The sequence below is a fragment of the Lepidochelys kempii genome, chromosome 3 (genome assembly GCF_965140285.1).
Source record: "Lepidochelys kempii isolate rLepKem1 chromosome 3, rLepKem1.hap1, whole genome shotgun sequence".
Classification (NCBI taxonomy): Eukaryota; Metazoa; Chordata; order Testudines; family Cheloniidae; genus Lepidochelys; species Lepidochelys kempii.
Window position 1 is genome coordinate 25051678 of NC_136382.1, and position 27028 is coordinate 25078705.

The following is a 27028-nucleotide window of genomic DNA, read 5'->3' on the forward strand; positions in this document are numbered from 1 at the left end:
CCTCCACAGACAAACTTTTCTCTTATTGTTAAGAGTTACATTGTGCCAGAGAAGCAAAGTTTGTCAACCATGGTCTTCATCCTGGAGCTTTTAGATGATCTCTTAGGTATCCTGGCTCCAGGTCATGGAGTGCTTTGAAGAGAAGGACTGAGACCTTGAACTTGATTTGAAATTCTATGGTAAGCCAGTGCAGAGAGCAGAGGACATGTTTGATATGTTTGTGGTAGCTTGTGTTGCTGCATTATTAACTAGTTGGAGTTTAAGTGGTGAAGGCTCCATGCCCAGGTATATTGCATAGCTATAATCCAGCTGAAAGGTGATGAAAGTATGAATAATGTTTGTCCTCCGGAATGGGACAGTTTCCTAACCAAGAAGGTATGGTAGAAAGTATTATTTACAGATGCTGCTATGTGAGAGTTCTGTGTCAGCAAGAAATTCAAGAGTACTCCTACACTATAGACAGTATTGACCAATTGTGGGGGTGTATCCTTAACTGACATCTGACATAGACTGCAGCATAGTTGCAAGCTCTTCATGGTAGAGAATGCTACCATGGAGATTCATGGATTTAGCCATGAACTACTTCCAGAGATTTCAGGGGAAAGGACCCACCCATTGTGAGGGTCTGCTTCTCAAAGTGTTTGTGAGAAGAGAAATTTGCATGTAAGAGAACGAATTATTTATTTGTATTTACATTATTGCTTAGAAAACCTAACCTGAGCTTAAAAAAATTAAATATATGTTCTCAAATGTTTTTTTAAACTAAAACAAAGAATAATGTAGTTACATTTTAATTGCACTTACATATTAAAATATATTTGATACTGTGCCTCTGAAGTCTTGACTTTTGTCTATATTTAGGTGCTTTCATTAGTCTCAAAGATGCTGAACTTACTTTGGCTGTTGAAACTTGTTTAAAAAGCCTACTGCAGGCATTTTGTTGTGATAATCATCATGATGAGAGAACACTTCAGACACTGATGTCAAAGTTTTATCCATCTGGATATCGGCCCCAAATAATTGTCAGTAGGTTTCGAAATGAAGTTTATGATGTCAGACCTAGGTGAGTTCCAAGTTTTGAATAAAATTGCTGCTTCAGAACCTTGATCCAAATGGCTTAATAGTAACCCCAATATATAATGCATTTTCTAATGTATGATCAGGTGAATTTTTAAAGCGGTTTGCACTGTTTAAATATGTACATTTTAGTTTTTTCTTTTCTTCTTTTCTCATAGGGCCGTTCACCATCCAGAATTCCCATCAGTCCTTACAGCTTTAGAAATAGATAATGCAGTTGTTGCTAATTGTTTGATTGACATGAGGGGTATAGAAACAATCCTGCTAATTAAGGTAGGACATAACTGCCGTATTTGTTTTTGCTATAAGTTTTAAAATGAATTTATATGCTAATGAGGCTTTTTGTAATTAAAAAAAGGCAACCTGATTGCTTCTTGCTGCCCAAGATACCTATAGAAATAAGGCATTCTTCTTTGAATGGTTGCAGATGTGTATTCTACACATGTGCACAGAGCCAGTGCACTGAAGCTGGAGAACTTTTCCTAGCAGTACCCATAAGGGTGGTGCTTCTGCACTCTGGCCCTAAGACCTTTCCATGGTTATTTAAGGGCAGTGCAGCCCCAATCGTGCTTACATCCTTCATTCTAGAGTCAGAGCTTCCCATGTTGTTTTTTCCTCATTGGTTTTCGACATCAGTTATTTGTAAATAATTAGTAAGCTTTCATTTGTGTTAGTGTTATATAGTGCTATGCCCTCGCCAGGGTTTGAGAACTGTCCTTCATGTGAGATGGCTATTCCCAATAACGACCCCCATATTTGCTGTTAGTTGTGCTGAGGAGAGGAGCACATTAGAGAGGTTCTTCATTAGCCACTCCTTTAAAAATAAGACTCAAGTGGTCCAAGACTTGTGCTTAAAACAGCACCTCACTTAATAGGATCAAAGGGGGTCCTGGATAACCCCCATCCAAGAATATTAATGGAACTGGCACATGAAACTGCAAGCCCAGTTGCAAGATTTTGAATGAATCCGTCAACTTTGGGGTCATACCCTATGACTGGAGAAATGTGGATATCCTACTTTAAGAAAAGAGGAAAAAGAGTGATCCAGGAAACTACAGACCCCTTAATTTGACCTAAATTTTGTGCAAGGTCTTAGAACAAATTTTGAAAGAGTAATTAGTTAAGGACATAGGGGTAAAAGGTAATTAAGATAAAATACAACACTATTTTACCAAAGGTAGATCGTGCTAGATCAGTGGTTCCCAAACTAGGAGTGTCGCTTGTTCAGGGAAAGCCCCTGGTGGATCGGGCCAGTTTGTTTACCTGCCGCGTCTGCAGGTTCGGCCAATCTGCGGTTCCCACTGGCCGCGGTTCATCGCTCCAGAACAATGGGGGCTGCGGGAAGGGCGGCCAGCACGTCCCTCGGCCCGCGCTGCTTCCCGCAGCCCCCACTGGCTGAGAATGGCGAATCGCGACCAGTGGGAGCTGTGATAGGCTGAACCTGCAGACGCAGCAGGTAAACAAAGCGGCCCGGCCCGGCCTGCCCGGGGCTTTCCCTGAACAAATGGCGCCCCTAGTTTGGGAACCACTGTGCTAGGTCAACTTAATCTTTCTTTGAGAAGCTAACTGATTTTCTAGACAAAGGAAATGCACTAGATCTAATCTAGTTGGATTTTAGGAAAGCATTCATTACAATTCCACATGGTAAATTATTAGTTAAATTGGAGAAGATGTAGATTACTATGAGAATTGAAAGGTGGGTAAGGAACTGGTTAAATGGGGGACTACAGCGGGTCATAGTGAAAGGTGTATTGTCAAGCAGATGGAAGGTTACTAATGGAGTTCCCCATGGATGGTTCTTGGGACCAGTCTTATTTAAAAGTTTCGTTCATGACATTGGCACAAAAAATGGGAGTATGCTAATAAAATTTGTGGATAACCTAGAGTTTGTGTGGTATTGCCAATACAGAAGAGGCCTGGAATATCTCACAAGAAAATTTGGATGAACTTTGAAATTGGAGTAATAGAAATGGGATGAAATGTAACTGCAATTTGCAAGGTTAATGGCTTACTTAAAAGCATTTTTGCTATAAGATGGGGACTTAGCAGTTGTTAAGCTAGAGGACGAGAAAGATCTGCGTGCATTGGTCGGTTGCAGGATGACTGAGCTGCCAATGTGATGCAGCTGTGAAAAAGGCTAGCACAATCCTAGGGTGCATCTGGCGAGGTATTTCCAGTAAAAATAGGGAAGTGATGTTTTCCGTTGTAGAAGACAGTGGTGAGATCACATCTGGAATACTGTGTTCAAAAAAGATGTATTCAAACTGGAACAAATGCAGAGAAGGGCTAGTAGGATGATTAGAGGAATGGAGAACCTGTCTTATGAGAGGAGACTTAAGGAGCTTGGCTGTTTAGCCTAATAAAATGAAGGCTTTAGGGAGATATGATTGCCCTCTCTAAATATATCAGAGGGATAAACATCCCGGAGAGATAGGAGTTAAGGGCCAATGTTGGCACAAGATCAAATGGATATGAACTGGCCATCAACACATTTAGGCTTGAAATTAGACAAAGGTTTCTAACTGTTAGAGGACTGCAGTTCTAGAACAGCCTTCTAAGGGCAATAGTATAGGCAAAAAACCTAACTGGCTTCAAGAGTGAGCATGATAAGTTTTATGGAGGGGATATATGATGAGGTTGCCTACAGTGATGTATGGCCCATTTGTGACCGCATTTAACAAATACCTCCAATGGCTGGCGATGGGACACTAGTGGGGAGGGGTATGAGTTACTACAGAGAATTCTTTCCCAGGTGGTTCTCACCCACATGGTCAAGATCTAACTGATTACCATTTTTGGGGTCGAGAAGGAATTTTCCCCAGGTCATATTGGTGAGACCCTAAAGGTTTTTTGCCTTCTCTTGCTGTGTGGGATATGGGTCACTTGCTGGTTTGAACTAGAGTAAATCATGTGTTCTCTGTAATGTGAAGTTCTTAAATCAAAACTTCAGTAACTCAACAAGAGGCTATGGGACTATTATAGGAGTGGAGGGTTGAGGTTCTCTGGCCTGCAATGGTGCAGGAAGTCCGACTATATAATTCGGATGGTCCCTTCTGCCCTTAAAGTCTATATCTAATATTAAGGACACACCAGAGAACCATCTACAGTTGGAAATTTAACCTGTTACTGATAGTAGTTGATGACAGCAAGTCCGCCTGAACCAGAGCTGAAAACTGTTTAACTGCCTTTGTCTGTTGGTCAAAGCTATTTTCAGCACCCTCAGAAAGCTGTGTTTCAAAAAGCTTTTCTTTAAATGAGTTAAATAATGTTGTTCTGATTTTGCTAGCAGTTAAAATAGTTCTTGTCACTGGTTCAAAACAGGGTGGATTTGATTTAAATCAAATTAGTGATTTAAATCATGATTTAAATCACTAGTCAGGAAGACTCTATTTAATCATGGATTTCTACATAAAAGTTCATTCTTGTTGGTTGTTATAACCTTAATACATATTCTTCACAACTCAGAGATATGAGACCCAAACTGGGTCTCTTTTACGGCCTGCTGCCATTATAGGTTTTCCCTTCTAGTGAGAATGGTTTGGTAGATCTCAAATCAATGAAGGCTACACTGAGAGAGACCTCAAGATTTCTGGAATATGCTGCTCAGACAGTTTCACTTTTGTTTCTACTGCTTGTCCCTCCCGTCTCACATTTATCTCCAGAACTACTTCTCCTTGTCCAGATCTATTCCGCTCCCAACAATCTTCTGTTCATGGAATTCTTTGAAACTTTGCACTTTTAGAGAGAGGTAAGGGATTGACTCTGTGTACACAAATTTGCAGAGGGAAAATAGGGTTGAGGTCTGTTATTTCTCACCACTATATTTTATTTATTTAGTTAGTTATTTATTTAAACACATTTTTGCTGTTAACAAGCATGTTCTCTGGAGACACAAATCCACAGTTTGAGAACTGCAAAACTAAACATCTCTGATGGTATCTTCTAGACTTAGCACTGAGTCCCATTGGGTAGCTAGAAAAATTAACGTAAATAATCTATACAGAAGCCTTTGGAACCCCATAAGATTGGGTCCCTAATCCATGAACTATTGGAACTCTTTTACAAAACTTTTCTTAAACATTACATGAATTTATTGTCTCATACTATAGAATTAGAATTTATAATCCCTATTCCATGATGAGATATCTTTGAGCTATAATGTATCTTAATTAAAACTATCTTTAGATTGTTTGTTTTTTTCCTCAAAAAGCATTTTATCCAAAAAATCTGATTTAAATAAAATCCAATTTTTTATTTTTTTTTATTTTTTTAAAAAATCGTTGATTTTTATCCACCCTGGTTCAGAGAGACCCATTGCTGGCAGTTGTTGTCTGTTTCCTAATGTAGACTAAGCTTTGAAAAGCTGTAATATCTGAGACCTTCTCTCCTCCTCCCCTGCTCCCCCCCAACCCCCCGAAGTTCTGGTTCTCAGCAAAATAGATACAAGTTTACAATGTAATATGGCGGGGCGGGGGGAACTAATGGGATTAGCTCTGTCCGGACTGCACTTAACATACTGCTCCCCGTTCAGGGCATCTTAATATCTGAAAGATATAGAAAATTGCAGGGAATGTGGAGAGGAGCAAGAAAACGGTTTACAGGGCAGGAAATAATCGCTTATGAGGAAAAAAACTAGTATTACAAGTATTTGATAAATTTCTTTCTTCTGATAAGTATTGCTTGGGTAAGTAAAAGGACACAGTCCTCTAAGGGTTTGTCTACATTTAAAATGGTGTAGTGCTTCAGTGAAGTTACTGCCTGCACTGAGGGGTTCTCCCATTGGTGTAGGTAATCCATCTCCCCAAGAGGCGAATTCTCCCATCGACCTAGTACTGTCTACAGTGTGGGTTAGGTCGGCATAACAACATCTCTCAGGGATGTGGATTATTTACATCCCTGAGAGACGTAGTTGTGTTGATATAAGTCCCCAACGTAGCCCTAAGAGAAACTGGATGCCAAGCATACTGGGCTTGGCCTAAAGAAAGCTGCATCAGTTTTACTGAAGATGTGATTTTTAAGGTGTTTTGATTAAACCAGTGCAACTTTCTGTATGTAGACAATCATTTAGTTGTGGAGTATTTTTCCAAAGGAAGCAGGGAAAGGTCATTTAATTGAGAGATTTAAAATGCAGCTGTACAAAGAAAACTGCCAGATGAATTCAGTAGATGATCTAAGGATGTATTCCATCTTGAATATCAATATTTTTGTCATCTTAAGACCCTTTAGTACACTCATTGGTCCAGGTAACTCTTAAGTGGGTTGTTTTTTTTATTCCAACTGTAAGGGGCTTAAACTTCTCTTAAATTTCAAATGAATTCTTATATTGTAAACTCAGTTTTATTACTGTTCTGAAAGCAAGAAATACCACGCCTGAGGTTGATAGAAGTCAGTGAGAACGTTGGGTGCTCTAAGGATCAGAAACATAGCATTTCAAATTGCTAGCCATTGTGAGTACTTTTTATGAGAAAATACATTGTTTTTCAGAGTAACCCAGAGGCTCGTGCGGTAATGCAGAGAAAGAGGCCTCCAAAAAACTGTAGAGAAGCTTTTACTGCGGAGGGTGATCAAGTGTTTGAGAGACGTTATTATTCATCTGATAATACCAGGCCAAAATTCCTAAGTAAAGACGTGGAAGCAGAAATAAGGTTAGTATCATGTATTGCTGAAGTATAAAGTATTCTCTCTCAAGGTGTTAGAAGTAACATCTTTTGCTCTTTGTCCTTCTACTCCTGTTTGAGGGGCTCAGGAGTATTTTATAGCACAAAATCTAAAAAAAACCCCCTCCCCTCTGCATTGTAGAAAAAGGTACCCCTCTCTTCAATTAACCTATCTTTTCCTGTAGACTTAACTCCATGACCGTACCTGCGTCACACTTCTTTCTTGTGAAGTTTTTTTTCCTCATCCAGACTTATTAAAATCAAGTATATATTTTCCAGAAGTACCTTTTGTAATAGATGCACATTCTTGAGTTCCTTCTTAATTGTTTTGAGCTTGTGACATGTGGATGTGGCCCAGAGACATGGGATTTGCAGAGGCAACATACTCTGAAAAATCCAGTTACCTTCCTTTCATTTTTGTAGCCTTGGTCAAAGAGCAAGCCTGAAATGAAAGGTCTCTAAAAGTACTCTGAAAATGGAATAGTGCTTTGATTGAGAGTAAGATAACTTAGTTTTTCTATTCTAAATTAGCCTCACGCCAAATGCCCTTTGTGAAAAGATTTGTAGCTATTTTGTTAGGGCATGTCTGTGCGACAAAATTAAGTCAATCTAATTTACGTCCTCATACAGCCACTGCAGTAATTACATTGCTTGTGCATGTTTACACTTTGTTCCGTGTGTCAGTGGTGTGCATCTTCACCAGGAGCACTTGTATCAATTATACTGTCAGTTTCAGGCATTGTGGGATGACTTTTGAAAGCCAATACATCTGTGTAAGCAGTGCAGCACTGTGTAAACTTAATTACCCTGACGTTGACTCTGTGCCTCTCATGGAGGTGGAGTTAAGTTGGCATAGCAGGGCAGTTACTTCGATGGGAGCAAAATTTTAGTGTAGACACTTACCTTGTTAGATCAGTGTAAGGTGCCTTGTGTTGACCTAACTCTGTAGTGTAGACCAGGCCGCAGTCCCAAACATTTGGCATAGCTACGTGCAGCTATATGTAGTCATCTTGATTATTCTGGTTACTTTTTCAAAACAGCAACTTTAAAAGAAAACCAGCATTTACTCTTGAGAGATTTCAGAGGTGGTGGTGGTAACTTCTTTGACCAACTCCAATTAGTACCATTAAAATACTTTATTTTGGGGACTGAGCTATAATGCAGTTGAAGTGAGAAAATACGGCACCGTTGAATTAAAAATGTATTGAAAAGAAATTTTCCGTAACTATTAATACCTAAGATGTTTTTTTTAAATTCTGTGAGTTCTAATAACAACTTTTTGCTATTTAGGGTATGGTTTAGTATTTATATTTTTCTCCATTTAGATTATTGAAATAAACCAGTCAGCTTCTCTTATGTTCATAGCCAGTTTCTAGTCCACTTACTTTTTTCAAGTTTTTAGTTGTTACCAAAATGCTACAATATTTCTGTTGCAAATTCTGTGAGGGGAGGGAAGTGGGTTTTCTGTTTGTTTTTTAGTCTCTTGTATTATAAACATTATATTTTTATTAATTCTTATACTATAAAATATTATTAAACCTTATATTGGGATCCTGCTTAATCTGTTGTTCCTTTTTAAACACTAAAGTCTATATTGAATTATGCATGTTTTACTGCAAAAAGTGTTTTTTGCTATGGTCAGCTGAGATGCTGCCACTGCCATTTCCAGTTATGAAAGCTATATATGAGTATTTTGTCCACTATATATGAAGGTTAACTAGCGTGTCTGTTTTGCGTTTTAATTTACTGCTCACTAACAGTGCCATATTAACAGTCCTGAGGACTGAAATCCTTCTTAAAAAGAACAAGTGTGGGAGGTGGTAGGCCAAGTTTCTCCATACTGTCTTAATTACTTTGCTCCAACCAAAGTTCTATCTGGTCTTAAAGTATACTAGCATTTTTAGAACTAATAACACAGTTTAGTTCAGGTACTTGGCCTTTCTGCTAAGGCTGCCAATAAGGGCTTTTAATGAGGTGGTGGTTTATTTGACATGAATGCAGTACCCAGTAGGGACTGAACAGAGACTACTAAATAGCTATCGGATGATAACCAATTATGAACTAGTGAGCTAATGGTAAAGCGCTCAATCTCCCTATCAGTCATTAGAGCCTGTGTCAGAATTCTTGTTTTATAGCCATGGTTCAGTCCATTTGGTAGAATTTGTAGTTGGAGAGCATATAATCTTATGATAAATTGTATATGTTAAGTCACTTGCAGAAAGAAGTTGAAAACAAAATGGCACAGTTGTCAACATCTCAACATCGTTTACGTTCCACTGAAAATGAGACGAGAGAAAATGAAGATTATCTTAATCATCGTCGTAGACAACAAAAAGAATTACAGGTACAAATATGTAATAGACTGCTAAAGTCAAAAATGCATCTGTTTTAGCCTATTGTATTAGTCTTTTTTTAAACAGTACACTTTTAAACAAGTGATTTTCGCGCACATTTATTTTGGTGGCTTTGCTTTTGTTTAAAAATGTGCAGAGTCTCAGGCTCTAGTGTCATTAAGCGTCCTTGCATTATGCAGCTAGATTTATGCTAGCATGTTTCCCTTGTTCTATGAATGCTCACTACAGCATATTTTTTATTGATTTTTTTCCCTTTCTATGTAAAATATTATTAAAAATTAGGGTTTTTGCTTTCCTTGGGAGACCAATATAATAAATACACCTCTACCCCAATATAATGCTGTCTTCAGGAGCCAAAAAATCTTACTGTGTTATAGGTGAAACCGCCTTATATTGAACTTGCTTTGATCCACCAGAGTGCGCAGCCCCGCCGGCCCCCCTCCACATCCGGGAGCGCTGCTTAACCGTGTTATATCCAAATCTGTGTTATATCAGGTTGCGTTACATCATGATAGAGGTGTACTGCTTTCTAGGATGTGTATTCCTGATCTTCGGTCTAATTTCTTTTTCTTAATTTTGTCCTATTAATCCTTGTATATGCTTTGTTCAAACATAATTAAGTTCTCTTCCTGTTTAGCATTTGCATCCTTCAGCTGTTTGTGTATTAATTTTGTGACACTTCCTAGGGGTATCCAGGGTAACACCTATTTTTAATGTGAGGAAGCCTTGTCTGTATCTTCCTCAGGTCAACTCCTTGACTCTCCAAGCCACAGGCCACACAAGCTCGCAGGCTCTGCTGTCCCTTATGCAACTAGCTGTAGGCATACTCCAAACCCCAAATCCTCCGAGCAGTCCCCTGCAACGTTAAGCCCCTTATCCATTGGACATTCACAGAATTACCAGACCCACTGTTCCCAAAGGAACAGTACACCACAGCTTAACACAGAGCTGTGTAACAGACAATACTTAGATTCATTCATAGAGAAAATCAAGTGTAAATTTAGTTAATGAAGACTATAGATTCAAATGATAACAAACAGAAATACAGTATACCCCCGATTATTCTAATAGCATAGATTCTGATAATCAGGAGTTTGGATAATCAGGAGGGCAGGAGCCATTCATCCATTCAGCAGTAGGGTGGCCTTCGCCACCGCCATCTTCCTTGCAGTCTTGTCTGGGGGGTGGCTCTGCTCTGCCCCCACTTACTCAATCCCCTGACTGTGGGGCTGCAAAGGTCTCTCTGCAGGGCTGGTGACACCCGAGGGAGGCTGCAGTCCTGGTGAAGCAGAACAGAGACCCCCAGCCAGAACTCTACTCTGCCCCACCAGGACTACAGCCATCTTGTACCTTGCAACCTCCAGAGGGGAGTCACCAGTCCTGTGGCAGTACAGGGAGCCCTTTGAAGCTCTGTTATTATGGTTCTGTTGCTTGCTTACTCCCATGACAGTAGCCTTGCTGGACCCATTCAGCAGCAGGGTGGCCTTCCCTGCTGCTGGGGACTTGTTGTCCTTCTCTCATTTCTGGCCAGGGTGCTCTGCTTTATTATCTGAATCTCCACATTATCTGAATTCCTTCCTTGTCCCCCAGCAGGATAAATGATACAGGCTGTATTTCGTGCTGGGGGACAAGGAAGGAATTCACATAATGTGGAGGTTCAGATAATAGGGTTTTGGATAAATGTAAATATATTGTATTGGAAACAAAGGGTTACAAATAAAATAAAATTGTACCACACGTACTAGTGTCTAAACTCAGCTAATAAAATGCCCTCTTGTCTTATAAAGTACTGCTTGCCCCAAAGACTGTCTCACAGCATTCTTCAACCAGGATGACTGAGATCTACCTTACATAAGACCAAGCCTGCTGGTAGCCTGTCTTCCCCCCAGATGAAGGATGCCAGGGCATCTTTGTGCACCGCTAGATATTGTAAGACCAGTCCTTTGTTCTTTACCTTTAAAACAGACACCCCACCTCCCACTGTTCCTGTTAAGTTTCCTCCTGAAGTCCCTACTGTCTCAGCATTGGCATTTAATTTTTTATGCTAGTAGACTTCTGTTGTAAAAGACACAACAGAAAGCTAGGGAGATAATGGTATTCCTCTTCCTGTCTGGGAATCAGTCTCAGGGCATGCGACTGCTACAAGGCCTGAAGAACATAATTTCTTTATCTATATCTGTATATTTATAGATATTATTTGCCATGTACGTTTCGCAGAGATTATGATGACCAGTGTGATAAAGGCTTTCAGCAGAAACCTTGAGAGACACTTTGGTAAACTAGAGTGTAAACACCTCATCAGGGGATCTCTGTAGCCCTTATGACCTCCTGTGCCCTCTGCCAATTGGCATCACAAATGGTCCTTGTTCAGATATCTTTCCTTCCCTCCACATTCCCTTAGTTATTGCTTAATCGAGTTTTGCATATTTAGTTACTTTTACCTTTCCTTATAAATCTTTCCAATCAGTCATTTTTCTTGTTCTCAGAATACCTCTTTACAGTAGTAGGCTAGGTTCTACAGTTCACTTATATTGGCCAATGATGCTCAAATTATCAGGTAAACAATCGCCTAGTGTCCTATTATGGAAGTATGTGCACTGAAGTGCATATAAACAGTTGTACGGTATCAGCACATGGACCAAAATTTAACTACTGCAGAAAAATATTTTTGATGTTGTTTTTTTATGTAATATAGGAAAGTTTTACTTTCCATTATTTTGAGAAAAATGTAATTAATGAAAATGTAACTTTTAAAAATCACTTGTCTTTGGAGTGCCTGCACTTCTGGATCAAAATGTCCTTGTTCTGGTATGATTTTGTGTTACCTGTTTAACTTTCTAAGAAAAAAATTGTTTCTTTTTTCAGATGAAAATAAGAAGAATAAACATAGAAATAGCAGATCTTGAGAACGTAGAAGAACACCAATCAGTAGACATCTCTACATTAGTAAGAATGATTGCTGTATTCTTTCTCACCTTCATGTATTTATTCTATTTTTTTAAATGCTAGTAATGAGAACTTTTTTGGCTAAAGCATGCCTTGATCTGAAGGCAGCCAATCTTGATCTGAAGACGACAACAAGACTATTGTTCCAGTAGTTAATCACCCTCACTTAAAAAGTAATAAATACAAAATATTGTGCCTTACTTCCAGATTGAATTTGTCAGGTTCAGCTTTCAGCCATTGGTTCTTGTCACTCCTTTCTGTGCTAGATTTAAAAGCCCTTTAGTACCCAATATTTTCTTTGCACTGTAATCAAGTCACCTCTCAATCATATTTCTGATAAACTAAAAAGATTGAGTTCTTTAAGCCTCACACTATAAGGCATTTTCTCTTGTTCTCCAATCATCTTTGTGGCTCTTTTTTGTGTGCTCTCCAGTTTTTCAATATCTTTCTTAAAATTGATACTTTGAGATCATTGATGACCGTGTTCAAGACAGACTTAGAATCTCCTGTGCATAGGGCAAATGAAGCAACCCATCTTTTCCAGTGCTGTCTGTCCAGGCCAAGATGTTTGACTCCACCTTAAGTCCATCTCCATAATGGCAGCATCCTTTTAAATTGTACTGTGACGGCATCGGGCCTAATACCAATCTCTGCAGAGCCCCACTAGAAACACCCCTGTTTAATGATGACTCCCTATTGACATTAGTTTTGAGATCTGCCAGCCAGTCCTTAATCCATTTATCATGTAGTTTATAATTTTTGTGTGGTATTAAGTCAAATGCCTTGCATAAGTCTAAGTATATGACATCTACCCAGTTATCTTTATCAACTAAACTTTTGATCTCATTAAGGTTTGTTTGACCAGACCTATTTTCAGTAAAACCATGTTGACTGGCATTAATGATATTCTTATCCTTTAATTCTTTATTAATTGAATCCGTATAAGCTTTTCCATTGTTTTGCCTGGGACTGAGGTCAGTCTAACCTGCCTGTAGTTAACTGAGTCATCCTACTTGCCCTTTTTCAGTATTGGCAAAACATTGGCATTCTTCCAGTCTTCTTGAATTTCCTTGGTATTCCATTAGAATATTTATTAAAATTTATTATTAAAAGTGAACATCAATGGGCCAGAAATCTCCTCAGCCAACTGTTTTTAGCACTGTTGAGTGCAAGTTCTTTGAGCCTGTTTTAAGTTATTTTTATCCCTAGTAGATATTCTTGTTAGCTAATGTACTGGAAAGAAGCTTAATCATCCTCATGTGATACAAGTACATCATTCTGCTTCTTTCCAGTACAGCACTGAAATATTTAATGAATACTTCTGCCTTTTCCGCATTGTTATTAACAATTTTGCCATCTCCATCTAGTTTTGTGCCTATAGTATTGCTGTAATTTCTTTTGCTATTAATACACCTAAACTCCTTATTGTTTCAACAGCTGCCAGTCATGATATTTTCCCTGATAATTTTAACTTCCTTATCAATTTTCTAATTTGTGTTGATTGCCATCATGGCTTTTTGGCCATCTAATAAACTCTTCTTAAAGAACTGTCAGTTCACATTCACATTTTTTTTCTCCTAATCAGTGTCTCAGCTTTGAGAAACTAGCCCTTTTTGAAGCTGTGTGTTTGTGTGTGTTGATATGACTGGTTGGGAACTGTCCTCTGTTTGCTCATATTGAATGTAATCAGTTCATGATCACTAAGGCTAAGATTTTTTTTTAGTAAAAGTCCGGGACAGGTCGTGGGTGAAAAAGACAAATTTATGGAAGCTGTGACCTGTCAGTGACTTTTACTAAATATGTCCAGGACAGAATGGGGATCTGTGGATCCCCACACTACCTCAACGGGGGCAGCTTGGTGGGGGCTAGGAGCCACTTGCAGCAGCTGTAGGCTGTGGGGTACCCCTGTTGCCTGAAGCTCTGGGGTTCCCCGCTGCCAGTGGGGGCTGGGAGCTGTGGGGTGCCCCGGCTCCTGTGTCAGCCAGGAACTGCGGGGTACCCCTACTACCCACCGCTCTGGGGATCTGTGGCAGCCAGGAGCTTAGGGGTTCCCTCACCGCCGGCTGGGAGCTCGGGTTTTCCTCCGCTGCTTGCGGTGGCCGGGAACACCCCGCAGCTCCCAGCCTTGGGGGCGGCAGAGGACCCACCGCTGAAGTCACGGAGATCACTGGAAGTCATAGATTCTGTGACTTCCGCGATCTCTGTGACTAAATCGTAGCCTTAATGATCACTAGTTCCTAGGCGATAATCAGTGTTGAGTGATTAATGCATCTGTATGCAGAAAATGATGTTCAAAATAGTTATTTTATGTTGGGTGTAATACTTTCTGTCTTAAAACTATATAATCTAGGACTTTTGAAACTCTAATATTTTGCCACTCGCTGTATGAGACCTCCGCATATGTCTCCTAAATCAAAGTCCCTTGTAGCACAATTTTTCTTTCCACACCTTACAGACAAGTGCCTGAGGAGTAACTCATCCAGTTCTCTGGGTTGATTTGGTGGTCTGTAACAGCCCCCTGCAGTATCCCCCCTCTTGGGCTTGTTAGTTAGCCCATTGATTCATAGGCATTCTTATTAGAGAACTGAATACTCTGTTGCATGTAATCTCACAGCCATAAAAGTGACTCTGAAATGAATATCTTGTACAACAACCAAGGGTGGTGTTTTTTCTCTTAATTTTCAAACCTATGTTTATATGCTAATAGGAAGATGAAGCTCATGAAAACAAGCATAAGATGGAATCCGTTAAGCGGGATATGGAACAGCAAAGGGGAAAAATGGAGGAATTGAAAAATATTCTACGAGTGGCTGAACATAAACTAGAAGAAATTAAAGAAAAACTTCACCAAGTAGAAGAAATAGCCAGTCCAGTCAAGGTAGAAACCGTAGAAATATACAGCTTTTAAAAACATATTTGATTTTCATTTGTTGGCAAACGTCGTACTAATCTTTAAAGAGGGGAACAGAGGATCTGGGGAATTATTCAAGTCAGCCTGACTTTGATATCTGGAAAGATACTGGAACAAACTATTAAACAATCCGTTTGAAAGCACCTAGAGAATAATAGGGTGATAGGAAATAGCCAGTATGTCAAGAATAAATCATGCCAAACCAACTTAATTTCCTTCTTTGACAGGTTACTGGCCTAGTTGATGCAGGGGGAGCTGTAGACATGATGTATCTTGATTAGAGTAAGGCCTTTTGATACAGTCCTACATGTCATTCTCATAAGCAAACTAGGGAAATGTGAATCTAGATTAAGTTGCTATAAGGGCAATGCACATCTGGTTGACAGATCATACTCTCAATAATTATCAATGATTTGCTGTCAAACTGGGAGAATGTATTTAGTGGGCTCCAACAGGGGTCAGTCCTGGATCCAGTACTATTCAGTATTTTCATTAATGACTTGGATAATGGAATAGAGAGTATGCCCATAAAATTTGCAGGTGCTTTGGAGGACAGGATGAGAGTTCAAAACGACCTTGACAAATTCTCCAATTGGTCTGAAATCAACAGATGAAATTCAATGAAGACAAGTGCAAAGTGCTACCCTTAGGAAAGAAAAATTGAATGCATGTCTTCAAAATGGAGAATAGCAGGCTAGGCAGTAATACTGCTGAAAAGGGTCTGGGGTTCTGGTGTGTCAGATTGAACAGGAGCCAACAATATGATGAGGTCAAAAAGGCTAATATTCTGAGGTTTATTAACAGGAGCATTGTATGTAAGAAAGTAGAGGTTATCGTTTTTGTTTTACTTGGCCACCGGTAAGGCTTCAGCTGGAGTAGTGTGTCCAGTTTCAGCCACCACATTTTAAGAAAGGTGAGGGCAAACTGAAGATAATTTTTGCTGCTTATCTCTGGACTATCAAAGGTTTAGAAAAGCTTTCCTATGAGGAAAATGCTTAAAAAAACTGGTTATGTTCAGTTTTGAGAAAAGACGACTGAGCGGGAGCTGGTAACAATTTTCAAAATATGTTAAGGGCTGTTATAAAGAATATTGTGATCAATTGCCTTCCCTATCAGCTGAAGGTGGAGGCGCTGCCAGGTGGCTCTGCATGCTGCCTCCGCCCGCAGGAGCTGCCCCTGCAGCTCCAATTGGCACCATGGTCAATGCTCCTAAGTGGAGGAACAGCCACAGGGACTTCATGCTCTGTCCCTGCCCTGTCCCGAGCGCTGGCTCCACAGCTCCCATTGGCTGGGGATCACGGACAGTGGGAGCTGCGGGGGCGGCACCTGCGGGCAGAGGCAGTGCACAGAGCTGCCTGACTGTACCTCCACTTAGGAGCAGCAGGGACATGTCGCCTATGGAGCAATCCTTTCCTTGAAATCAATGGCGAAACTTTGATGTTGAGAGAGTGGGTGGACAGAGGAATTATGACTGTCACAGCTAATTGACAATGATAAATTAAAAATATCTTTCACAACAATTTGGCTTCACCTACTCCAGAGCATGAAAATATCTCTAGTTAAAGCAGTGATACTCAGACTGAAGCTCATGAACTGCAAGTGGCTCTTCAGTGTTTCTCCTGTGGCTCTTTGCAGCACGTGATCTTAAAATACTATGTGATTTAATGATTAATCAGTCTAAATTATTAACCAATCAGAATGCTTTTACCATGTTGTTAAACCAATTATAGAATACTTGGTCAGTTATTTTGCTGTGAGAATATATATATGTATATTAAATGAAACCATGAATTCACACTACTGTGGATCTTTTGTGGTTTCTTGCTAACCTGGCTCCTGAACCACTGAGGTCTGAATATCACTGAGTTAAAGCATTTACTTATGAATGTATTTGGACCAGATGCATTGGGAACTCCAGAACCTCCAGAATTTATACTTTGGAGGAAACTTCTAGATCAGTGGTTCCCAAACTTTAACATCCCGCGAACCCTTGTCACTAAAATGTCCTCCTAAAAATGAATATTTCCCGGGATGGTCTCCCTTACCTGAGCATAAATTATAAAAGCAATGATCTTGGAAATATAAAATTTATTTTTATGACATACTTATTACACACTTTGTTTTATTATTCATAATTACAGTATTAATTTTTTTACATTATGAAAATGGCAACACTCTTCCAAGATCTCACTTTTGTAGCTTGTATCACTTTGATTAAGCCTGTTATAAGACAAGGCTCCTACGTTTCATCAAGGAGTATCAGATATAAAACAGCATAAAGGATGTAACCAACTCAAATAGAGTTCCTCCTGCCCAAGCATTCAGGTCTTGAGCAGTCCAGGCAAACACTGCACATTACAGCAAAGCTTAAACTTGTTCTTCATAATTTTAAAACCAACACTAGCAGCCTATTTAATTCTAAAAACAGAAAAAAATATCCACCTTCTTTTCCATTTCTTATAAGGAGTCTTAATGATTAAATCTCCTCAGTGTGATGGATGAGTTTGCTTTGATCCGCATCGCTCTTGAAAACCCCTGGGACTCAGGGCTGCCCTTGGAACATCTTTATCTGCCATTAGGGAATTTTTTCCCGAGAACCCCCTGTAACATTTCGTGAACTCCCAGGGGTTCATGAACCCCAGTTTGGGAACCACTGTTCTAGATTTATTCGGAGAGTAATATCCTTACTATGGTTTTCTGGTGCAAAAAAAACTCTGCTAAAAGATTGATAATCTGAGAGTTGCATTGGATACCCAACTATCTCCAACCCAATGGAATATAACTGTATCTACTGTTAAAAAAGCAACTACAGATCTGAGACTACTGCTTCTTCACCAAAAGCCACTTTTTCAAATATACTGGTCCCCGCATTGGCTAATGGTAAAGGGCCTCATAAATGCTGACCGCTGTTGGAAATGTAACTCCCGGGTGCTACCCTCCAGCACACCAGCTCTGAGCCCTCTCCTGCACCCAAACTCCCTCCTTCTTAGTTAATTGGAATTTTTGACTTACTGGCTGGACTGCGCAGGAGGAACAAGCTTTGCTGTTTGCCGGGCCCAGACATGCTGCAGGGTTGGGGAAGGATGGTGAGCATGATACAGAGTACTGTGAGAGAAACTATGTAGGAGAAATGCCCCAGCAAACACTCCCCCAGGGGGAGGAGAAGCGATTGTCACCCAATTTGTTCATTAGCAATACTAATCGCTACCTTGTGAAGGACACTGGCAGAGTCCCCAGCCCCAGATACAGCAGTGGGTTCCCAGGGAACTGCAGACCCACTGCTGTATCTGGGGTTGGGGACTCTGGATCCTTGCAGGGTTTTTTCTCCAGCTTTGTTGTGGAACTTAGCCCCTGAGTTGGTTGGATAGCTTATTCCTTGTCCTTAGACTCTCTCCGCAAAAGCTCAGAAGTTCTGTGTTGAAGTTACAGCTCCTCAGGGCATAGTGGGCACCTGACATTCCGGTCTGACTAAGCCCTATGCCTTAGCAGTGCAAAGGTCTGCTGACTGGCAACAGGCGGCAGGGCATAGTTCATCCTTTGTGGAGCCTGTAAGTGCACATTGGGGACACCACTTAGATTTAAGCCAGGTATTAACAGGACAGCTCTGCTGTGTGTGAATGGGAGCAGAGTAGTCTGGCAAGAAGGTACTGCGGTGGCAGATGAGTTGAAATCCCGCTACTGTTTATCCTGTCCAGGACAGGAAGAGGAGGAAGATTATATTCATAACTAAAGAGAGAAGAAAAAAATAGAGGTTTTAATAATGGTCAGGAAAAACTGAATCACCAACCTGTTCCACCAGTGGCAGGAAATGTGGTGGCCTGAGTCTGAGCTGAAAGGTGCAGCTTAGTCCTGGAGCCTCCAGCAACAACATTGGACCTCATCCTAATTCCACAGGTGGGGGGCACCACTAGCCCATGAGTAATGAATTAGGAGAGAAGGCGTGCAACAGAATGGAAGGGTCTCAGCCACGTGAGAAAAGACAAGGTGTGTCTACACTGAGATTAAAAACCCACAGCAGCAAGTCTCAAGGCCCAAGCCTACAGACTCAGGCTCACATTACAGTGCTAAAACCAACTATGTAAGGCTTTGGGATTGGGGTGGAGCTTGGGCTCTGAAGCCTGGAGAGGAGGGTGGGTTTCAGAGCCTGAGCCCAAACTTCTACACAGCTGCTTTTAATGCTGTAGCTCGAGCCCAAGTCTGTAGACCCCCAGGCTCTGAGATTCACTGCCATGGGTTCTAAAGTATATACATACCCTAAGAGAGAGCGATAATTCTGTATGAGGAAATGTAAGAAAACTTAGGACTGTTTGGAGGAGAACCCTAAAAGGGAACATGATGGAGGTATACAAAATACTGAATGCTTTAGAAAGTGTAAACTGAGTACTGCCATTTACCTTTTTGCATAATATGAGAACAAGGAAACGTTCAATGGAACTGAAAGAATACGTTTTTTAAATTCATAAAAGACACATTTTTTCATATCATGTAAAATTAACCCGTGGAACTCTTTGCCAAATTATATAATAAAGCTCAAGAGCTTATGTAGGATTCCAGAAAGAATTAAACATTTATAGGAATGAGAAGATCCAAAGCTATATTAGATAGGCTAAAGATATGAACCCTCATTGTTCAGATCATAAGACAACCACTAACCTAATAGGGTTTAGGGAGGATTTTCCTTTTTGGCAGGTTATTCCATAATTGTCTACTACAGTTGATCCTTCTGAAACGTGTAGTACTGGTCACTGTCAGAGATGGGAGGCTGGATCATTGGTCTGATCTGGGTATGGCATTTGCTATATTATGTATGTTTTATAGTTGAAAACAGCATACGGTACAATTTGCAATCACTTTCTGACTGGGAAAATATTCCATTTTGTAACTGGGAAAAGACTTCGAATTTTCAAAGTTTTGAAAGCAGATGTGGTGTGTGTGTGTACAGTGTGCCTGTAAATGCTTACAGTACATTTTATATCTTTTTATAAGAGAAGTGTTCATTTAATGGGATTCTCTGTTCTCTTCCCATTTTTCAGCCCAGTGTCTCTGAGTTCTTCTTCCCAATGAGTAAAGAATACTACTCCTCATTTACAGACCACATACCACCCCTAAAAGTTACCAGTATGGCAGAAGAGCAACACAAGGCATTCTCTTACTATACTCTTTCTGCCAGAATTGAGTATGTGCGCTCACATAAATTGCTGTTACCGCCACTGGAGTTAAGAGGGAATGACGTAAAATGTGAAAATCTATAAACTGTGTTAGTGGAGCAGTAATGACTGAACATACTCCCTCATTTTAAGTCAGTAAATATTGGCAGGTGTTCACAAATCTGCCACTCCAGATTAAATGTGACATTTTGATTTGCTCCAAACAGGATGAATTAAACCAAGCTGACTTAGAAGTGGAAAAGAGTAAACACCACTGGCAGCACTACGAAGAAAAACAGAAAGAGCATTTGGCATCCATAAAAAAACTTAAAGGAGAACTAGCTGCTAAAGAAAAAGAATTAAAGGTATGAGGGTTTTTGACAATTTGTAGGGGACAGAAGTTGGGTATTCAAGGTCCATTTATTACTTAGATAGTCAGCTGTTCCCTCTCCTAAGTGAAGTTTCTGTTATTTTAAAATTAGTATGATAGTCCATTGCTCTAACCCCAAGTACTCAAGAAATCTGTCCTGCATACTATTGTCGGTATTTTAGTTGTCTTTAAGTATTGATTGCTAGGTCAGCTAAAAAGAACTTGAAGTGTATGGAGTGTAGTTTCCTTTTGATATATGTCTTAATGAAACATTATTGTGATTTTAAGCCTACCAGTTAACTTAAATCTTTCTGCAGCCCACCGTCTCCCACAATTCTGCACATCTGGGCTGTTCTCTCTCTGCCACTCAGAGGTAGGTTCAGCATTTTGGCGCCACATGGTCTGGTCACACCTACTCTGCTCTTGCGTGCTGCCAGATTCTATACCTCCACGGCCACAGACAGTAGTAGGTTCTTTTGTTCCTGCCTTCCCTCCTTCTATTTTAACTTTTATGCACATTTTTTGGCAGGGAGCAGTATTCTCCCTCCTTGGCATTCCTCCTCTTCCCTGATCAGTTAATCCTTCAGGGTTTAACCCTCCCTGAGCCTCCCCTATTGCATCTCCCTCGTGGACAAAATCTTTTCTTCCCAAGAGAAATTCCTCCTTCCTTGCTTCCCAGGAGGTTGTGTTTCCTTCGTTCTGTTCAACTGCAAAGGTGTGACGCATCTTAGGTGTCATAAGTTTTGAAAGCATACAGAATCCACAAGATGATTGGGCTCCTAATTAATTTCCTTCCACTCGAAATACCTTGGACTAAGAGCTTCCAAGTCCTCCTCCATTAGGTGGATAGACTATGTATTGTGGAAGCGCTTAAATCATCAGAGATTCCTCTCCCAGAAGGGATCAAGGCTCACACTCTCTCATGAGTGGGGGGAAAAAGCAAATGCATCCAGTTTGGGAAATTTTCAAAGTGACTATTTGGTCTACAGCTAACATCTTAAGTACTACAAGGTGGACCTTCTGCGGACACCACCTATGGTAGGAAGGTGCTGCAGGCCATGGTCCAAAAATAATAGACTTTTGAGCAAACTCATGAATAGAGGAGGGTACTTCTTTCCTACCAAATTTCTTGTTTCACAAGCCTTCCTATATCTGTTCATTGCTGACTACTTCCCAGACATCCACAATTGTGGGAGAATTGAGCTGCAGAGCAGAAAATTTCTTACCGCTTTTCTTTCAGCCTGTAGTGTCTCCCACAGTTGTACCCACCAAGGATTGTTAATGAGTAGAGTCAGCTATTAAGTGGAATCGTTACCATATGACTGTCTTCCTTCATCTAATGTATATAGTTATTTCATTATCTCTGGTATATGTGTTAACGATATTATGCAAGTTGTAAAGCTTGGGAATAACTCATCTGGCAGCAAGCGGGAGCAGATGGGCTATGGCCAGAGTGTGTGTCACCAAAACACCGAGCTGCAGAGAGAAGAGAGCAGTGCAGACATACAGAATTGTGGGAGACACTGCTAGCAGAAAGGAGATGATTGGTAAGAACTTTTCCATTCGATAACTCAGGCTTATCAAGCCAAGAGTGCTGCTTTTGTACCAGTGGGGAATATATGATGAAAATGTCTTCATTCAGTAAAATGTATACTTACTGTCTCTGATCTGAAAACAAATAGCAGTTTTTCTGAGCATTGCATTTGTTCAGTGTGATAGTTTTTATAAAACCATCAATATGGAATTTAAACACAAATGTAATCATCAAGAGAGCTCTATGAAAGGATTCAAGACTAAGGACAAAAGAAAGGCTATTTAGATTCTAAACTTTATAGGAAAGTATCTAGCAAATGGCAGGGGACAGACACAAGCATTAGATTTTTGACCAGTGGCTGTAACTTTATTATAATTTAGAACAGCAAACAATTGCTAAAGGCGTCCTGTCCTATTGGTAGCCTGCAGGGGTGGGGCCTCCTTGTACAGTAACTTGCCAGGAGCCATAAGCTTTGGAATTGGATGCCTCATCTGGTCTGGTTAGTCTTGGGCAGTAAGTTTATGCCGAAGTCAAGCATCAACAAGCTGGGGTGCATGCTGCATCCCACATTTCCCCTTTTCACTGCTACCAGGTTGCCTTTAGAAGTTGATTTTAAGTTACAAGCATCAAGGAAAAATGACTAAAACAACACTAGATGGCTAAAGGAGTGCCGCTTCATTTTTTTGTTAATAAATGAATAGAAGGTAGGATATTGGAAACCTACTGATTTAGATCATGTATCTAAAATATAGTTTATTATAGATATAGATAAATTACTGTCAATATATAGGCGCTTTCAGATAGATATTCCCTTTTCATATTGTAATAAATAAATTATTACTACTACACATTTCTATTAAAATAATGACGAAGAGCCCCAAGAGGAGATCCATTGTACTGAGTGCTATGTGCAAACAAGAGAGACACGCTTGCATTAGAGACTTCATTTCTTTTTGCACAGCTTCTCTCATAGATTACTAATAGGCTATTGCTCCTGTGGAATTTGGAGGCGGTCTAGTGTTGTTGCTGGAGACTCCAGGACTGAGCTCTTCCCTTCAGCTCAGACCACCAGATTTTCTGTGTCCAGAAAATGTTGTTGGAACAAGTTGGCAGTTCTGTTTTTCCTGACCATTTTGTTTTAAAATCTTTGTTTTTTTTTATTCATTTTCATGCAGTTGCAACTTCCAATATTCTCATCCTTCTCTTCTCTTGGGTTGGGTAAATAGCAGTGTTTGATTTCAACTGCATGGATCTGCCACTGCAGCATCTTCCTACCAGACTCCTGTGTCTCTGCTCAGGCATGGCAGAACTATCTTATAAAGCCCTAACTTAAATCTAAGCAGTTTTCCATATGTGAAGCTGTGTATACAGGTTCTACAGAAGGTGAATTATGCCCTGCCTGTTGCCAGCCAGCCAGCCCTTGCCTTGCTAGATTAAGGGGCTCAGTCAGATTAGCATGTCAGTTCCCCACCCTGCCTGAGGAGCTGTGATCTGAACACAGAAAAGTCCAATTAAGTGATTCTGGGCTTTTGAGAGAGCGTCTAAAGATGAGGAGGAAGCTATCTGGTCAGCTATGGGTAAATTCTTGCAACAGACCTGGGTTGGAGGGGAAAAAGCCTAAAAGGATCCAGAGTCCTCATCTTCTCTGTCTCTTCCCTTCCTCCCCCGAAGATACAAAAGTGAGTTCTCAGTTCCCTGGAGAAAGAACCAGGGCTCCAACACAGCTCCCTTTCCTCCCGCTATGAATTGTATGATATCCATGCCAGGATGAATAATGTATTACCTCCCTTCTCTAAACAGCCAGGGAAAGAGGTACCATAAATACATCACACACAAAAAACAAAAACCAACCAACCAGCAAGACATTTCCAAGAGTGGATCCCAATCAATGGCTTGCAAGGAACTAATTGATATTTATACAATATCTTCCCTTTCAAATATAATTAGATACATGTTTTCCCATTGATGAGAGCATCATAAAATTCAAATGGGGATATCTGATTAAGCAAAACGTTAAATTAAAATGCTTCTATAAAAGAAAAATTTAATACATTTTGGGAATAGGGTTGTCAATCACAGTTAACTCTCACGATTAACTCAAACAAATTAATCACACTGTTAAACAATAGAATACCAGTTTGAATTTATTTAATATTTTTGGATGTTTTCTACATTTTCAAATATATTGATTTCAATTACAACACAGAATACAAAGTGTACAGTGCTCACTTTATATTTATTTTTAATTACAAATATTTGCACTGTAAAAAAAAAAAAAAAGAAATAGTATTTTTCAATTCATCCAATACAAGTACTGTGCAATTTCTTTTTCATGGAAGTTGAACTCAAAAATGTAGAGTTATGTACAATAAAACCCTGCATTCAAAAATAAAACAATGTAGAATTTTAGAGCCCGCAAGTCCACTCAATCCTACTTTAGCCAATTGCTCAGACAAACAAGTTTGGGTAAAATTTGCAGGAGATAACGCTGCCCGCTTCTTGTTTATAATGTCAACTGAAATTGAGAACAGGTGTTCGCATGGTACTTTTGTAGCTGGTGTTGCAAGGTATTTACATGTCAGATATGCTAAACATTCATATGCCCCTTCATTCTTCGGCCACCATTCCAGAGGACATGCTTCCATGTTGACGATGCGTTATTTACATTTGTGACTGACCTCCTTGGGGGAGAATTATATGTCTCCTGTTCAGTTTTACCTGCATTATGTCATAAATGTCATGTCATAGCAGTCTCGGATGATGACCCAGCACATGTTCATTTTAAGAACAGTTTCACAGCAGATTTGACAAACGCAAAGAAGGTTCTAATGTGAGATTTCTAAAAAATAGCTGCAGCACTCAACCCAAAGTTTAAGAATCTGAAATGCTGTCCAAAATCTGAGAGGGATGAGGTGTGGAGCATGCTTTCAGAAAACTTAAAAGAGCAACACTCAGATACCGGAAACTACAGAACCCGAACCACCAAAAAAGAAAATCAACTTTCTGCTGGTGGCATTTGACTCAGATGATGAAAATGAACCTGCATTGATCCACTCCGCTTTGGATTGTTATTGAGCAGAACCTGTCATCAGCACAGATGCATGTCCTCTGGAATGGTGGTTGAAGCATGAAGGGACATAAGAATCATTAGCACATCTGGCATGTAAATATCTTGCAACGCTGGCTACAACAGTGCCATGTGAACGCCTGTTTTCACTTTCAGGTGACATTGTAAACAAAAAGTGGGCAGCATTATCTCCTGCAAATAGTAATCAAACTTGTTTGTCTGAGCGACTGGCTGAAGTATGACTGAGTGTGCTTGCAGGTTCTAAAATTTTATATTGTTTTATTTTTGAACACAGTTTTTTTGGTACATAATTCTACATTTCTAAGTTCAACTTTCATGGTAAAAAGATTGCACTATAATACTTGTATTAGGTGAATTGAAAAATACTATTTTTTTTTTTACAGTGCAAATACTTGTAATCAAAAATAAATATGAAGTGAGCACTGTGCACTTTGTATTCTATGTTGTAATTGAAATCAATATATTTGAAAATGTAAAAAAAATCCAAAAATATTTAAATAAATGGTATTCTATTATTGTTCAGCAGTGCGATTAATCTCACGATTAATTTTTTTAATCTCTTGACAGCCTTATTTGGGAACCTACAGTTGATGCAGTAGTAGCTCCACCAGTGAAAGACAGTCAAACCTTCATAAGGGGACTTCCTTCCAAAAAGACCCCATACACCATAAGAGGTTGGCTTACGATTGAGACGTGTTTATATCCTTTTCCAAATCAGGAAATAAACAGCAGTCAAAAGCTTTTCCTTGATGATGGAAATAATGTCCTGAGTAGAGAAGAAATTGCTACTTTTCAAGATAGTTTACATAAAGGGTACAGAAAAGAGAAAGAGAGAGGGTTGTAGTGGTCCTCCTACAGAAGGCACTTTGGACTTGCTAGGTAGCCAAAGACCCCACATTATACTTACACAGAACACCAGACTTCTTGAAGCAGGGACTCCTTCAGTCAGACTGGGAACATCTACAGTTAACAAATTAGTCGAATTTACTTTCCTGGTGTGAGGGGAAACGAAAAGCTCCTTGGGGCAAAGACTGCCTTTTTGTGCAGTCCCCAGCACACTGCGTCCCTGACCTCTAGATGATGATGTCATAGAAATGCAATAATAATCCCAAAGTTCTGATGTGATTTCAGGTACACTAGAGTTTCTTCAGGCGGCTTGGTTGGAGTCCTACAACCAAGCATGATAAAAATGTGGGTACCAGCCATAATGTTTTGTCATCAAGTACTTGGAGTATCAGGTACCATTTTTAATCACAGTGACAAATTAGACAAGTTTGCGGTTGGCCTTGCTAGTCATACTACCTGTGAAAGGCAAGTTTTGGAATTAGTTCCCATGTTCATACAAAAACCCCACTGCCTTTGTCATGAGAGAAAGATTATGCTTATAGGTCCAAAAACCTTTCAGTTCAAGATAAGTTCCCTTTTCCACAATTTCTGGAAAATAGTTCTCCCACCATTTTGTTCTAACCTGTGGAAGGTGTGTCATAAATGGGCATTCCTCGAGTACGAAAGATCTCTCTCAAGCATATGAAGTACATATGTACCTTTTCATCTCATTCTGTCAAAAATGCCAAGGCCTCACAGTTTCAAGTTTGTTGCAAGGAGAAGGTAAAAATGGGGGGAACTTCCATCTAAATTATTCTGCTATAATAATTCAACTTATTCTTTCCCTCCCTACCTCTGGGATACACTGCGTATTACTTCCCATGAATAATTAAAGAGCAGAGAAGCTTTGCAACTGAATGATCAGTTTCTTACCTGATAATTTTCTTTCTTTTTAGCAGCTTCTCTCTGTATTCCATCCACCCTGGTAGTCTGGTAAATGATCAGAATATAAATTGAAATTTTTCTCTGAAGGGAGACTTAGACATTGACAATTGACAGGTTGCCTTTATACTAATAATTGGTTGCTGGAGTGTTTATACAGCTGTGGAAATTTTTTTG

At 39.8% G+C, this 27028-nt stretch overlaps 1 protein-coding gene across 9 annotated transcripts in view; it reads left to right on the forward strand.

Annotated features, from left to right (window-relative positions):
• The window catches only part of SMC6 (structural maintenance of chromosomes 6), a 91137-nt gene that overhangs the window by 26484 nt on the left and 37625 nt on the right, over positions 1-27028 (forward strand). For all 9 annotated transcript variants that reach the window (XM_073335956.2, XM_073335955.2, XM_073335957.2 and 6 more), the window contains 7 exons: positions 862-1063; positions 1236-1350; positions 6562-6722; positions 8943-9078; positions 11954-12034; positions 14742-14912; positions 20320-20457. In XM_073335956.2, the coding sequence (XP_073192057.1) occupies positions 862-1063; positions 1236-1350; positions 6562-6722; positions 8943-9078; positions 11954-12034; positions 14742-14912; positions 20320-20457 (1004 nt within the window). The remainder of the gene's footprint in view (positions 1-861; positions 1064-1235; positions 1351-6561; positions 6723-8942; positions 9079-11953; positions 12035-14741; positions 14913-20319; positions 20458-27028) is intronic.